The sequence below is a fragment of the Drosophila kikkawai genome, chromosome 2L, assembly GCF_030179895.1.
Source record: "Drosophila kikkawai strain 14028-0561.14 chromosome 2L, DkikHiC1v2, whole genome shotgun sequence".
NCBI classification, from domain to species: Eukaryota; Metazoa; Arthropoda; class Insecta; order Diptera; family Drosophilidae; genus Drosophila; species Drosophila kikkawai.
Genome location: NC_091728.1, coordinates 28097325 through 28113246, shown reverse-complemented (window position 1 = coordinate 28113246; position 15922 = coordinate 28097325). Strand labels below are relative to the sequence as shown.

The 15922-nt window shown below is 45.2% G+C and overlaps 1 protein-coding gene across 5 annotated transcripts in view; it reads left to right on the top strand.

Moving 5' to 3' along the window:
* The window catches only part of LOC108076441 (MOXD1 homolog 1), a 58388-nt gene that overhangs the window by 36710 nt on the left and 5756 nt on the right, over positions 1–15922 (top strand). For 4 of the 5 annotated variants that reach the window (XM_070289125.1, XM_070289126.1, XM_070289127.1 and 1 more), the window contains 2 exons: positions 8792–8958; positions 9024–9220. In XM_070289125.1, coding sequence (XP_070145226.1) covers positions 8792–8958; positions 9024–9209 — 353 coding nt within the window. In that variant the 3' untranslated portion in view covers positions 9210–9220. Of the gene's footprint in view, positions 1–8791; positions 8959–9023; positions 9838–15922 lie in introns of all 5 variants that reach the window. The other variant, XM_070289124.1, reaches the window with a different exon arrangement.

Below are 15922 nucleotides of genomic sequence, written 5' to 3'. Positions count from 1 at the left end.
AATATGTCCGTCGACCTCCAAATATATAGTACCCCCCAAACCATACGCTGAAGACGCTGGCCTAAAAATCATGGTATGGGTATACATTTCATACAACGATGTAGGTCCCGAATATATGATCTGTCGGATCAAAGACCATTATGTTTATGTCCAAATATTAAAAACTGTCTTGCAGCCGTATCCTGATGAAAATATGCCATTAATTTGGACATTTCAGCAGGACAGTGACCCTAATCATACCAGCAAGGTGGCCAAGGAGTGGGTTCTTAATGAAAAAGTGGATGCACTGCCATGGCCTGCACAGTCCCCGGATATTATTCCGATCGAAAACTTATGGGGGACATCAAGGGCTACGTATTAAAGAAGTTTCCGACTTCTAAGCCACAGCTTTGGCAATTTGTGCAGGAGGAATGAGGCCATATTCCCCTCAAGCGTTGCTAAGACTTGGTGGACTCCTTGCCACCCAGGTTTGAGGCTATGATAGCTTCTAAAGGCTATTTAACAAAATATTAGATCATAGTAAATTAGAATTTAAGAAGAAATAGGTTTCTTATACGATATTTTTAAATTTATGAAGAATTTTAGTTTTTCACTGCTATTTCAATGAATGGCATAATATAGACCTTTTTTGTTCATATTAGCTATATCTTCTAAAAGGTTTATGTTACCTAAATTAAATGATTGTGGTCTTGTTAACAATTAAATACACTAAGCCTTTAAGAAAAAAAAATTTATGAAAATAGTGTTTGTAACAGGATTTTCCGATCTTAAACGTGCAGGTCGTTGGGCACTGCTATTTCCGTGAACACAGCTGTATGTATGTAAGGCGCGCCAATAAATGCAGAAAAAAAGACGGAAACTGGCTTACAAAATTTGTTTTAATATTTTATTCCTTATTTATTATGTTTTATTTTTTTTTGTTTTTTTTAAATGTTGTATGTAAATGTATGTGGATGGGGAAAAAATATAATATGGAATAATATATGTTTTATCTGGAGAAAATATAATATGGATTTATAATATAATAATATATGTGTATATGTATATGGATGTTAGCAGCGGACTGTATTATTTATTATTAGTAATTTTTTATTATCGGAAACTTATTATATTTTTTCTTTTATTGTGCGAACTAAATCAATGTCTTTAAATAGACCGATGTATGGACATATGTATGTATGAATTTTATTTTTGTGTCGGAACCGTTTTGTACATTGATGTACGGATAAATGCCAATATGTATAGAGGAAAGCGGACGAAAAAGAATATGGCGACGTTTAAAACGGAGACGGATTGAAAAAATTTGCCAATTTTATGAAATGGAAAATAGGAAATGGAAAATTCCTCAACTGCCGTTGTCAGGAAAACTCGCTCTTGGAGTCGACACGGAAAATTAATCTTGCAGCAGAGTGACCGAAATTAATTGTTCGGACTACTGCTGAAGACCGGCAGTGAGGGGGCGACGGAATAATTCGTACTTATCTTGGGAAATGCCGAGAAACGCCGAGAACTGCTGGTAAGGGGTTGAAAAACTCCGGAATCCAAAAAAATCCAGAAAAAATCCAAAAATCCAAAAATTCCGGCTCCGTAGGACCAAATGTTCGGCTGGGGGGAAACTTGTTGTCCGTTCCGTAAGATGAGCACAAAATTCTTATTAGAAAACACTCCCGCGCCGCAGTCACCGAAAACACCGTAGAAATAGCGAAAAGTCACCACCAAACGAAGGGAAATAGTAGTAGGCCGGGAGGGCGTGGTTAATTTCAGAATATAAAATCGTGGACTTGGTCCGCTTTATTGGAGTTCAGTATAGGAATTAAAATGTACAAGTTGGAGTGAGAGATCAGAACCGCCGATCGCCCAGAGTCGAAAGCCTCCGCTAGAAGAGCGAGAGAGCAAGCTGCGCATGAGCGCAAGCTGAGAGCGAGAGCGCGCTGAGGAGCTTTGCAGAAGCGGGAGCGCTTCGGAGTCGCGCGGGGGGGAAACGAAAGCTCCTGACCTGAACAACTGTGTCTTCGCCATGTTAGGCGTCTGTCCAGGTGGACGCCCAGGTACGTTACCACGTTGACTTCGGGGATCTGCGTGCTGTTCAGGTAGAGCGGAGGGTATATTTGTCTGTTGAGAGTGAACGTTATGTGCTTACACTTTTGTTCATTTATTTTAATACGCCAATCAGATAGCCACTTCTCGACTACCTTGAGGTGGTTGGCGAGCTGGGTTGTTGCCCGGACTGGACATCTGGAACGGCTGAGGATCGCAGTGTCGTCAGCGAAAGTGGATAGTGTTAGCTGGTCGCTTGTGGGGATATCCGCTGTGTATAGGACAAATAGGGTAGGCCCAAGTACGCTTCCTTGTGGAACTCCAGCTTCGATTGAATAGGTGCCGGATGTTGTTGCGTTGCACCTCACTGCGAAGACTCTGTTGTAGAGATACGACTCAAGTAATTTGTGTGTGTATGCCGGCAAGAGTGTTTTAATTTTGTGCATGAGGCCATTGAGCCAGACGCGGTCGAATGCTTGAGAAACGTCTAGAAATATTGCGCTGCAATATTCTCGATGTTCGAAGGCTGTACGAATTTCTGATGTTTTTCTGTTAACTTGCTCTATAGTTTCATGCTATTCTCTGAAGCCAAATTGATGAGCTGGGATGATGTTGTGAGCTCCCAGATGTAGAACTATGCGCTTTAGTAGGCATTTTTCAAATAACTTGGACAAGCATGATAGTAAATTTATTAGTCGGTATGATGACGGAATCGTGTAGTCTTTTCGGAGCTTGGGTATCATTATAATTATAGATTTTTTCCATTTAATTGGATAGTGGCCGAGACTTATGATCCCATCGAAGATTTTACAGATGACCTCAATAGCACAATTCGGAAGTTCAATTATCATTTTGTGGGTTATTAGGTCATCGCCTTGAGCCTTTTTCGGCTTCAGTTCCCTGATGACCTTCATGTTCTCGTTCGGACGAAATGATGTTGGAGTAGATTCCGTTTCAGTTTGGTTTTGCGGTAGTTCAAATGGATGTGCAGCAGGGTTCGGCTGGTAAACGCCCTGGAGATGTGAGGCAAAAGTTTCGGCTCTGTCTTTGTCGCTGCGGGCCCAACAACCAGATGATTTTCTAATCGGGGTAATGGTTTCAGTCGGAGAGCTTAAGTTTGGGTGAGCTCTCCATAAGGGATGCTTTGTGCTGGTTGGCGAGAGTTTCTCAATATGTCTTAATTGTGCATTTTCGGCATCTTGCTTCAGGGCCCGGCTTAGTTTGCGTGTGGCTTCATTTAGACGTTGCTTTGAGCATGACGATCTATTGTTTTGCCACGCCCGTCGCAGACGCCTCTTTTCTTGGATAAGCTGTTCAATCTGCTGGTTCGTTTTGAACTTGATTTTTTGCACATCCATCTGTTGTGGTGTTGAGATCCTGGCTGCAGTCACAAGTACCTCTTCCAGAGCGGAGGTAGTGGAGTCGATGTCGGCTTCAGTATTGAGCTGGGGGGCTAGCTCTATGTGGGAACTCACATACTTTTTGTATTTCATCCAATTTGTTCTGTGCGACGTCAACCTGTGAGAGCGATCCGTAGTTTCTGGGCTTTAAAGGAGGGTTATCAACAGCGGCGAGTGATCTGAAGAAAGGTCCGGAAGGGCCTTGGCGTTTATTAGATTGCGTGGTATGTTTTTTGTCACCGCAAAGTCAATTAGATCAGCTATCTTTCTGGGGTCTGCTGGCCAATAGATGGGGCTACCAGGGGAAACGTAGTCCAGTTTATTTCTCACATTGATGAGAGCTTTATACAGTTGTCTTCCCTTGGGGGTCACGAGGCGGGATCCCCAATGCGTGTGCTTAGCGTTGTAATCTCCTGCAGCTATGAAACGATCTCCAAGAGAGTTGTAAAAGTCTATGAATTGGCCTTCAGAGATTGTAAAGCGAGGTGGGCAGTAGACAGCAGCAATGCAAAGGTTGCCGTTACCTAACTGCACTTTAATGGACGTAGCTTGCAGGTAATTTGTTGCAAACCTTTGGTGGAAGTGGTGTTTGATGCGTTCTCTGATAAGGATGGCGGTCCCGCCGTGGGCTTTACCATCTGGATGATCTATGCGGTGGAAGGGTATCACCTCTTATATGAAAGTTGCGTGTGAGGTGCGTTTCAACCAGTAGCATGGCGTCGATGTGGTTTTCGTTTAGAAATTGTGTTAGTTCAAGTTTATGCCGTGAGACGCCGTTGGCATTCCACGTGGATATACGTAGATTGGACATTGATTATTTTGACTGTTGTGCTACAAGCAGCTGTATCACCATATTCTGATTCTGGACGAGCGTTTGCACGGTCGTTTTCATAAATGACATGAGTTCCATCATACTTTGTTGCATGGATTCCAGGTTGTTTTGTGGCTGCCCTGGGGCCTGCTGAGCGTTTTCTGAGTTTGAGGGGAGTGGATTTTGCATAAATATGTGGGGGCTTTGGCTGTTTTTGAGTCTCCTGCTTGGTTATTCTCAGCAGCTGCTAGCGGGGAAAAACTGTTGGAGTTGGTTGGGTCGTAGCTTTTGTTGACACGGTTGATCTTAGATTTGTTACCAACCGTGTTATGTGGGCTTACGCTAAATTTGGATGTAGCGATCCATGCCAGTCTGTATGGCCGGAACCGCTTGTTGCTTATCGGAGCTCACGGTTTTTGATACCATTAAATTTGGCGCTGCAGCCGTTGGCACCGATTTTGCAATATTGGTCGTTGGTTTAGTTGTTGCTTTTGCTGCGTTTGCAGAAATTGCAACACTGCTTGTTGTTGGTGCGTCTTCCATCCAAGCCGGTGGTGGTGGGGTTTGGTATTGGGAGCTCCAAGATGTAGGAGCTGGAATGAGTAGGGCGGGAGAGCAAGAGCGCGCTCTCGTGCCGTCGGCGGTCAGTAGAGCCGGGTTGGGCTTGGTAGACGTATTTTCTGCTTCGTTGTCGCGAGTTGACAAATAAGAGAAACAACCGTTTCTTTGGTTTACAGAGGTTCTACGCTCATTCTTTTGATCGCCGCTCATTATTTTGAGCTTGTTACGCGTGGCACCATATAAATGAACTTTGCAGCACTAGTGTCCGTATGTCATACGCACTGTAGGGCTTGGCCTAACTGACAGTACGTAGTTTAGTGTTCCGAATTTACTTTTTTACCATGAAAAACACTACATGAATGAACCCTGCGTAGCGGTTGTCCGTAGGCACGTCTGCACTCGATGAAGGTCGAATGCGAATGCGGCATTAATTCGTGTGCGTCGAATAAACTGGGTCTACTAATATTCTAATTTTACATATTTTAGAATTTAAATATTCGATAGCGGGTTGGGGAGGGTAAACGTAGTACTAGTAGGTTAGGTTAGGTTAGGTTATATTATGTTGGTTAGGTTATGTTAATCCGAACGGCCCTCGTGGGGCCATAAATAGGCCAATATGGCCCATACCTATCCGGGGGCCCATACCTATCCTGGATGGACCTAGAGACTATTTATGCGGGTTTCGAGATCCTTGAAGATCAAGGTATTTTTTGCAAAGGCAAGGAGTTCGCCTGGCTTCCGCCTGGAGGCGTCTTCTAGCGATGCAGGAACCGGAGAGCCTAGGTATCTCATTCTTGCCCTCGTTAGGGCCGGACATTTGCAAATGAGATGCTCCAAGGTTTCGATTGCCTCGGATTCATCACATTTCCGGCATTTGGCGTTGTCGGTAATACCAGGCTTGACTGCATGTGCAGCAGATAGGCAGTGACCTGTAAGAATACCCACTAACATTCTGCAGTCAGCTTGTGTCTCTAGCTCGCTTTGGAGCGTTCTTAGGGAGACAGGGACGTTTTCTGCTCTTTCACTCGCCAGTCCGACGCCTTCCATTGCAAGTTCATCCGCGGTCTCGTTACCGTCTATGCCTTGGTGGCTGGGAACCCAGTAGATCCTCACTGACTTGATCATGCTCAGACTATTTAGTGACTTCTTGCTTGCCAGTATATTTTTGGAACTGACCGCTCATGTGGACGGTTTATGCTCTGCGCAAGCTCTGCTGCTCTCCTTATGGCGAATACTTCCGCCTGGAATATACTGCAGTAGCTTGGTAGCTTATACGACAGCCTCATTTCAGGGTCTGAACAGTATATGTCCGCTCCAACTCCTCCATCCATCTTGGAGCCGTCGGTGTATATATTGAGGTAGTGAGCATGGACCTGGAATACTGTTGTGTTTACATCAAGGCACGTTCTGGGTATAATGTAGTCAGATGTACTGCTCATGTCTCGACCAATTGAACTGTGCCCGAATCCTTGTAGCGAAAAATTTTCTGATGCAACCACACGTTGTGCCGCCTTTCCTGCTGTCAGTTGCGCTTGGATATCTAGGGGATATATACCAATTATGGATTCGGGTGCTTTGGTAGAGGTTGACCTCAGCGCCCCTGATATGCAGAGCAGTGCCTGCCTCTGGGTTCTCTCCATAAGCTTATTATACGTTTTCTCCACAATGGCTTGCCAACACACCCTCTCTACTACATTGGCCTTCCACGTCAGCTTGCTGTCAAGTACAGTGCCGAGGTATTTGACTTGTGTTTTCGGGGCCACCATGGTTTTGTTAATTTTTGGGGGGATCCATTGCGACACCTTGTATCTCTTGGTGAAGAGAATAAGGCCCGTCTTATCCGCATTGATATTGAGTCCTACCAAAGACAATAGATTTAACAAGATGCCTCACGACCATACATTTGTTTTGCAATATGAGGCTTCATTTTTGATGGCAACGACAATCGCGTTCTAAAAATAGAATGCGTTTGCTTGTATGAATAAACACCAGAACACGCAAGCGCGTATGTGTTTTTTTTTTTTTTTTTATATTCCATTTATTTTTCAACTTAGCATATAAACAAAAAACAACAAAGAATAACGAAGACTGCGGGTTTTTTTTTTTGGTTTGAAGGGTGCATTGTTTTTTCGATGTAGAGGGCCATGGTCGCGCCGTACTGCCGCTAAGCATTGCTTCGCGCGAGGTACAGGCCACCTACTCCGCTCGCATCCGTCTCTCCGTCTCTAGTGTCCTCAGGGTCTTCATGACGCTTGCCACGAACATGGCTGTCGCGTCTCAGGCCTCCTGACTGTCCAGCATGGTGGAAACCAGGTTGTCTGCGGTCATGGCCGTACCCACAGCCTCCTCCAGCGCTTGCCGCTCGTGATGGAAGCGATGGCACTCGAAAAGGACGTGGTGTACGTTCCTCGGTGTCGTGACCGAATCGCTTAAGATAGCTTCTAAAGCATCCGTGACCGCTGAACATCTGCGTCAGGTAGAAGTCCACTTCTCCGTGCTTCCTATTAAACCAGCTCATGATGTCTGGGATCAGGCGGTGAGTCCAGCGACCTTTGCTGGATCTGTCCCACGTGTTCTGCCACCTGGCAACGCTTCTGCGCCTGGTGCTGCTCCTGGCCTCGCGCCTCGCCGTAGGATTTTCTGGCGCGCCTTGAAGGCGGGCTTCCTGCACAAGTTCACCTAGCGGCACCAGCCCCGCAATGACTAGGACCGCTTCGTCGGAAACCGTCCTAAAGGTGCACGCTACTCTCGCGGCCTCCGCCCAGACTGGGGCCGCATAGAGGAGTTGCGAAGTGACGACACTCGTGAGCAACTTCCTCTTGCACTGCTTGGGGCCTCTGGTGTTCAGCAGAATTCTAGAGAGAGCTCGTATGTGTGCGAGAATATGTGTGCGCAAGCGCAAGCACCAAAAAATTGCGCAACAGCGCTGAAATCTTTATTTAATCTTGTTAAAAAATAAAGAAGTTTTACATTTTCTCTGATCTTACACTTGTGGGTTGCCGCTCTTCAATTCACAAAGTGACGCTTACATATATAGCGGTCTCATTCTCGCAAAAAAGGGTGTTTTACAATACTAATTAAGTGTTGGTCAGAACAGCTTCGGTGTTATACAACGCTAAACAAATTCAAATTACCACCCTTTTCAAATTGGGCATCTAGCGCGGGCAGCGAACCTTCGCCAGCATCGCAACAGTTATCTTATTTGGTTTAAAATATGTGATTTTTGCAACGCTAAATGAGAAAAGGCGCTACTGTGCGATAGTAGCGGCAGCAAAAACTGCTGATCTCAAATAAATTTTATTTTCATCTGTATGTATGTATATTTTATAATTTTATTATTAAATGAATATGCAAAATAATACAAATAATTGATTTAAATACATACATAATTACATATGTATTTACAATTATCTAATTCAATTGACTAATAAATTAACAATATATTATTATGATTCATACATTATAAAAGTATATAAAATTAAAGAGATGTTAAAATAAAAAATAAATTTTTGAAAGAAATTTATTTTCTGAGCCCCGTTTGCACACAAACAACCGGCGGCGTCGCTGAATGCGTACAAGAGAACGGCTGGCTCTAGAGCGCTCTCTTCGCTGGCTTTTGAACCAAATTTAAGAGAGCCTGGAGCCAGTTCAAAAGCCAGCACGAAAAAATCGTGTGCAAAACAATCGTATGACGTTATTTATCTTATAGGCTCTATTGTCTTTGGCCAGACACTGTATTATCGTGTCTGGGTTAATACAATGCCCATTGCCCAGCCGGCCCCCTCGGGGAGAATTCAGATGGAGGATTTTTGCCAGCCCGTAGTACTAGTAAGAAAAAAAAAACTATTGCGATCTGCTTCGGTTCAATCTATAACGGGTGCTCTGTTCCAAATAAATTGTTAATAACTTAAAAAATTACAATTTTAACCTCTAATCTTTAATCTAAGTGTAAACTAAATGTTCTTCTTGTTTATATTTTCAGACAAACTGATCATTTCTGATCCAGCTGAATTTCATGATCGCACGTTTTTGTCCCATTTGCATCAATTGCCTTGGGATGAACCGCTCTTTACAAAACGTGTGGAACAAGAATTTATAACTGGTAAACACATGACATTTTGTCGTGTTTCGAACGATTCGATATCAATAGTAAGCTTTTTTAAAAATATTTATGATTGGGATGCGTTAACTAAGAAATCTTTTGTTTCTTTCAGCCACCGGAAATTATTCGGTTCCCTGAGTTTACTGCATATGTAAAACCTGCTAGGACCTGTTTAAACTATATATTAAATGATAATGGAGATCTTCGTTCTAAAGGTTCCCGACATGTAGCTGAATTAACTTCAAGTCTCTTTATATTATATAATTTAGTTAAAAAGCACAATACTTTAGTACACTAATTTAAGGTGAAGTAAGTCAAGTGATCTTAATGGAAGTATTTTTGTTTTACTAAAATAAACATGAACATATTAACTTATTCAGTCGCGACAATACTTATAACAATAATAATATTACATAATCTGTAATTCGTCAGTCGCAGCAATGTCATATGAGGCCAAAATAAAGTACAAATTACCAGGTCTGATGAATTCTGTTGACGCGATGAAGTGGAATGGAATGCAACAAAACGGTTGCAAATAGGAGCGTCCCGGCTAACAAAGCAAATAAAACACTCCCAATGGGTCTGGAGTTAAGCACTTTTCAATATGTCTATCAAGGAGGAACAAGCAGTCACAGAGGCGTTACACTTGCAGGAAGAGATCAAGTTCAAAAAAGACTCAGCGAAGAGAAAGCTAAATCCAACATATTATCAATCCGATTTTGGGCGCAATCGATAAAGCAGGAATCGATTTGCGGATAATGATCTCAATATTCTGGCGAATTATAGAACCTCTGAATATTTGAGATTCTACAAAGACGGTCGTGACTCATACGACAAGTATCTAAAGGTCATAACCGACGCAATGGCTCAAACCACGAGCCATGCCTGAGGGAACACAGACTCTGCAAGCATACAGCAGACTGTGAGTAAGTTTATATTGGCATGTCGCCGACAAAGAGCGATAACTCAAGCGGGCTCTGAATGAATTTTCAGAGACCAGAATGACCGTTACTAGTTATTTGATAAAATCACTAGTTAGTTCAGTACCAAACCGAAGTGCATGCTACGGGCGCTCCATGCCAATGTCAGTTTTGACCCCCGAATTTTCTGGTTTTCTTCTTCGTGGGATACATTTTCTACCGAATCCTTTTGCGGAGGATTTCCTGGCCACCCCACTCCTGAACAAAATGCATTCGAAAACAAGCAATACAGCTCTGCTATTTTTCTTGATGTCAAGGAAGCTTTTGACCGCGTGTGGCATGATACCTTACTTCATAAGTTGAAGTCCCTACTCCCGACTGGCCAACTCCTGCAGGTATGGCGCACGATCGTAGGTGAGACGGGAAAGATCAAGCATTCGTATTGTTCGTGCTGGCGTTCCGCAGGGAAGCGTCATGGGCTCACCGGGAAGCAGCACACAACGAAGGTAGCAGCTTCCTGTCGTGGTAAGCTTAAAAAGCTGAACTGGTTGCTTAGACCAACGAGTAAGCTCAGCATTGGCAACAAAATGTTACTATTTAAGTCAATTATTGTGCCTTCGATGACTTACTGCATCCAATTGTGGGGCATGGCTTCTGTCTCGAAAGTCATAAAGGTCCAAAGAGTCCAAAACCGGGCGCATGATTAGGTTAGATTAGGTTAGGTTAGACCGGACGGCCCTCGAGGGGCCACACATAGGCCAATATGGCCCATAGCTATCCGGGGAAACTCCTGGATGGACCTAGAGACTATTTATGCGGGTTTCGAGATCCTTGAATATCAAGGTGTTTTTCGCAAAGGCAAGGAGTTCGCCTGGCTTCCTCCTGGAGGCATCTTCTAGCGATGCCAGAACTGCCAAGAACTGGAGAGCCTAGGAATCTCATTCTTGCCCTCGTTAGGGCCGGACATTTGCAAATGAGATGCTCCAAGGTTTCGATTGCCTCGGATTCATCACATTTCCGGCATTTGGCGTTGTCGGTAATACCAGGCTTGACTGCATGTGCAGCAGACAGGCAGTGACCTGTAAGAATACCCACTAACATTCAGCAGTCCTTCCGTGGAAGATGCAGCACGTAGTGGGTGAGTTTCTCGTTGGCTGCTCATGATTGCTAATGCCCCTTTGTACATAAGAAACAAAGCCTTGGCAAGTGACCTCCACATTCCCTCTATCAGGGAGCAGATCAACCGGTACTCGAGTCGGTATAACGAACTCCTCAAGGTTACACCAATCGCCTAGCGGCATCATTGGCCAACACGTCGATCAGAAGAAGGCTCAAACGAAGACATCCCGCCGATCTCTGGACAATAGGAAGACATATTTCTCGGTGTTGGAAACGCTTGTCAGCAGCTTTCTGGTGTTCTGCTTGGGTCCTCTGGTATTTAGCAACAACCGGGCGAGTGCTTTTGCGGTTCCACTGGCCTTCTTTTGGGCGTACTGGTGGTGCTCCTTGAAGGATAACCTGTTGTATTTGACTGCCCTCTGCGACTTCATCACAGCTCCGCCAACCGGATCTCAGCCGTTTCCACCCTTTTCCGGTTCGAAATAAGGACTACCTCAGTCTTGTGCGCCGCTAGCTCCAGACCAGCGCTCGAGAGCCACGATTCGATCGTCTTGATCGCAGCATTCGCCTTTTCTTCTGCAGCCGTGCGCTCTTTCGCAACTACCACCACTGCTACATCATCGGCGAAGCCAACGATAGTGGTGGGCATCGGGAGTCGTAGAACCCCGTCGTACATGGCGTTCCAGAGCACAATAAGCACCCTCTCACTTAAGCAGCTCCTCGCTATATCCAGTAGGTATCCTGGGATGTTTAGGGCAGCGAAGGACTCCAGTGTCCGCGTCAGACGGCAGTGTTGAAGGTGTTCCTTACGTCTAGCGTTACCACTAGGCAGTAGTTTTTGGAGCCGCCTTTCCACCTCGTTCCCGCGATTTCCGTTACCGCTATCTTCTTCACCATCTCGATAGCGTCCAGCGTTGACATCCTATTTCAAAAGCCAAACTGGCTAGAAGAGAGGCCCCCGGCCCTCTATATGGCGGCATTTAGCCATGGTGCTATTACTATATCGAACACCTTGCCCGTGGTGTAGGTAAGGCAGATAGGAGGAGGATGGCTCCCCAGGCGGATTTGCCGGCTTATCAAGGACATTGGCCCTGCCACGCAGATCGCAGCATAGGTTGTCCAGGGTCCTTCTAAACGCCTCCAGCGGGAGACTGGGGGCCAAGAGCGGTCCTTCGCCCATGCTATCAGGCTGCACTTCTTAAAAGCAGTTTTATCTCCCTTAAGGGGCCCATCCACAGTAGAACGTGTTGGCCGAGCATGTTGAGCTCGACGAAATTTTCATCGTTAGTGGTAGTGCTCGTGTACAAATTTCGTGTTGGTCGAGCCGCTTGAACGAAATAGAAATCATTCTATCTAGCTTGTGTTCGCAACAACATGCTCGCCAATGGATGGCAATGTTGGCACGAACATCTCTTGAAGCAAAAGTTTGTAGCGACAACACGTAGTAGCGGAGCTCAAAAATCTCAAAAAAATTTATGCAAGAATTTATTTATTGCTTGCAAAATGAGCATTCTTTGTGGCACACAAAAAGGATCCGAGTTCCTGCTGAAGGCAATACCTCATTTGGACATCATGAACGCCAAGAAACCGAGGGACGAAGCTGGCATTTATGCTGAAGGGTGGGCTACAATGTTTAGGGAGCTAAGCAAGGAGCAGCGGCTATACCCTAAAAAGGGTATAGATGAGATCCTCATGCAAGGCCACCACTCTTTCATCCACATATTTTGCTTTCCGTTTTTACAACAATTTGCTGTCAAATGGCGTTTAAATTATTTTATTATCTAATTTGGTTCAAAAGATATATGCGTCGTCCGTTGCCATGTTCACTTCTCAAAGATTTCCCAGCAAATGATGTTTGGAAGCATGTTGGCACTAGTTGGTGGCAAATGAAATTTTTGCTCGACGAGCGGCTCGGCCAACATGTTCTACTGTGGATGGGCCCCTTTACCTGAACGTTCCTCCTGTCAAGTCAGCCACCGCCACGACGGGTGTGTTGGAATATTTGGTAGGGCCTTTAGAATCCTTCCCCTAACCGTGGGTTTCCCCACGGGTGGATTTCCACTTTTGTGGCTGCCACACTTGGAGTAGTTACGTTATTCACAGACATTCCAGATATGGTTGCATTGTAGCCCAATATTGGGCGCATTTTATACCTTCTGTTAGGTACTGTAGCTGCCGGCCACTATGGCTCAGACGCAGACCACGCAGCCGCCCAATGTGAGCAGACGATGCGTGGATTCCCGTTCCCGCTTGGAAGCAAGATCGTTACCGACTGACGTAAACCAGGTCATTGTCGATCGCCTTGGCCGAATCAGGACGACACGTAGCCTCCCTCGTTGGTACCTCGATTTCGCCGGAACATGGCCAAATTCCGACTCCTTGCCAATGTAGAGTACAGCGACGCTGCATTGCTGCCACACAGCTTCAGTGCACTCATTGCTCTACACTGCTCGTCAGCTGATCGAGCAATAACCTGTCGTGACCGACACAATATGTGGTTGCATCCCACAGCAGTAAGAGAAAGTTTCGGGAAGAAAGAATCCCCTCTTACCCCTAGCCATCGTCCTTTTCGCCAGATCAGTGGGGCACAGAAGTGCCCTCTGCGAGCCGCAGAAGCCGTGCCTCGACGGGTAAGACCGCAGACTACACTCACTTTGCATCCTACATATTGCTACCACCTTTTAACCCTCGGGGCACTGCCACTCCTTGCCAATTTACCTCGCTCCTCAGCATTTCTGGCACAAGGTTTTCCACGCTGATGGTGGTCCTTAAAAGGGTCTCCACCGTACGGCGCTCGCTCTCGAATTTAACACACGAAAACAGCACATGCTCGACTATTTCGTCGACATCAGGGCCGCATCGACTGCAGCCTCCACTCTCTTCGTGGCCGAACCATTTTTTTTTTTTTTCTTTTTTTTAAGGTTTGGTTTTATTTATTGAATCTTCTCATTAATGAGACTAACAATAAGTGTATCAAATCTTACAATACTACCTAACTAGCAGTCAGGAGACTGGTACAGAGTAAATGGCCCTGACTAATTATGGCTGGGTTGGATGGTCGTTGTAGGCGGCTTCTTCTGAAAACTCGTATCAGTATCAAGTCCCTTGCTAATGGATTTGGATGGGCGGAGAGTTTTTCCTTGTAGGACGCTTTTTGTTTTTCTATTTCGTTCTTAACTGCAGGAATGCCGAGATCCCTGTGGATGTGTTCATTGCGAATATACCATGGTGCGCCAGTGATGGTTCTCAGGATTTTTGATTGGGCGCGCTGTATGATGTCTAGATTGGTACAGCACGCGTTCCCCCAGAGCTGGGAGCCATACGTCCATATTGGCTTCAGTGTGGAGTTGTAGAGCAGGACCTTGTAGTCCAGACACTGGGGCGATCGGGAGTTTATGAGCCAGTGGAGGCTGCTGGCTTTTAGTTTTAGATGAATTTTCTTGCATTCAATGTGTCTTCGCCATGTTAGGCGTCTGTCCAGGTGGACGCCCTGGTACGTTACCACGTTGACTTCGGGGATCTGCGTGCTGTTCAGGTAGAGCGGAGGGTATATTTGTCTGTTGAGAGTGAACGTTATGTGCTTACACTTTTGTTCATTATTTTAATACGCCAATCAGATAGCCACTTCTCGACTACCTTGAGGTGGTTGGCGAGCTGGGTTGTTGCCCGGACTGGACATCTGGAACGGCTGAGGATCGCAGTGTCGTCAGCGAAAGTGGATAGTGTTAGCTGGTCGCTTGTGGGGATATCCGCTGTGTATAGGACAAATAGGGTAGGCCCAAGTGAGCTTCCTTGTGGAAGCTTCGATTGAATAGGTGCCGGATGTTGTTGCGTTGCACCTCACTGCGAAGACTCTGTTGTAGAGATACGACTCAAGTAATTTGTGTGTGTATGCCGGCAAGAGTGTTTTAATTTTGTGCATGAGGCCATTGAGCCAGACGCGGTCGAATGCTTGAGAAACGTCTAGAAATATTGCGCTGCAATATTCTCGATGTTCGAAGGCTGTGCGAATTTCTGATGTTTTTCTGTTAACTTGCTCTATAGTTCCATGCTATTCTCTGAAGCCAAATTGATGAGCTGGGATGATGTTGTGAGCTCCCAGATGTAGAACTATGCGCTTTAGTAGGCATTCTTCAAATAACTTGGACAAGCATGATAGTAAATTTATTAGTCGGTATGATGACGGAATCGTGTAGTCTTTTCGGAGCTTGGGTATCATTATAATTATAGATTTTTTCCATTTAATTGGATAGTGGCCGAGACTTATGATCCCATCGAAGATTTTACAGATGACCTCAATAGCACAATTCGGAAGTTCAATTATCATTTTGTGGGTTATTAGGTCATCGCCTTGAACCTTTTTCGGCTTCAGTTCCCTGATGACCTTCGTGTTCTAGTTCGGACGAAATGATGTTGGAGTAGATTCCGTTTCAGTTTGGTTTTGCGGTAGTTCAAATGGATGTGCAGCAGGGTTCGGCTGGAAAACGCCCTGGAGATGTGAGGCAAAAGTTTCGGCTCTGTCTTTGTCGCTGCGGGCCCAACAACCAGATGATTTTCTAATCGGGGTAATGGTTTCAGTCGGAGAGCTTAAGATTGGGTGAGCTCTCCATAAGGGATGCTTTGTGCTGGTTGACGGGAGTTTCTGAATATATCTTAATTGTGCATTTTCGGCATCTTGCTTCAGGGCCCGGCTTAGTTTGCGTGTGGCTTCATTTAGACGTTGCTTTGAGCATGGCGATCTATTGTTTTGCCACGCCAGTCGCAGACGCCTCTTTTCTTGGATAAGCTGTTCAATCTGCTGGTTCGTTTTGAATTTGATTTTTTGCACATCCTTCTGTTGTGGTGTTGAGATCCTGGCTGCAGTCATAAGTACCTCTTCCAGAGCGGAGGTAGTGGAGTCGATGTCGGCTTCAGTATTGAGCTGGGGGGCTAGCTCTATGTGGGAACTCACATGTTTTTTGTATTTCATCCA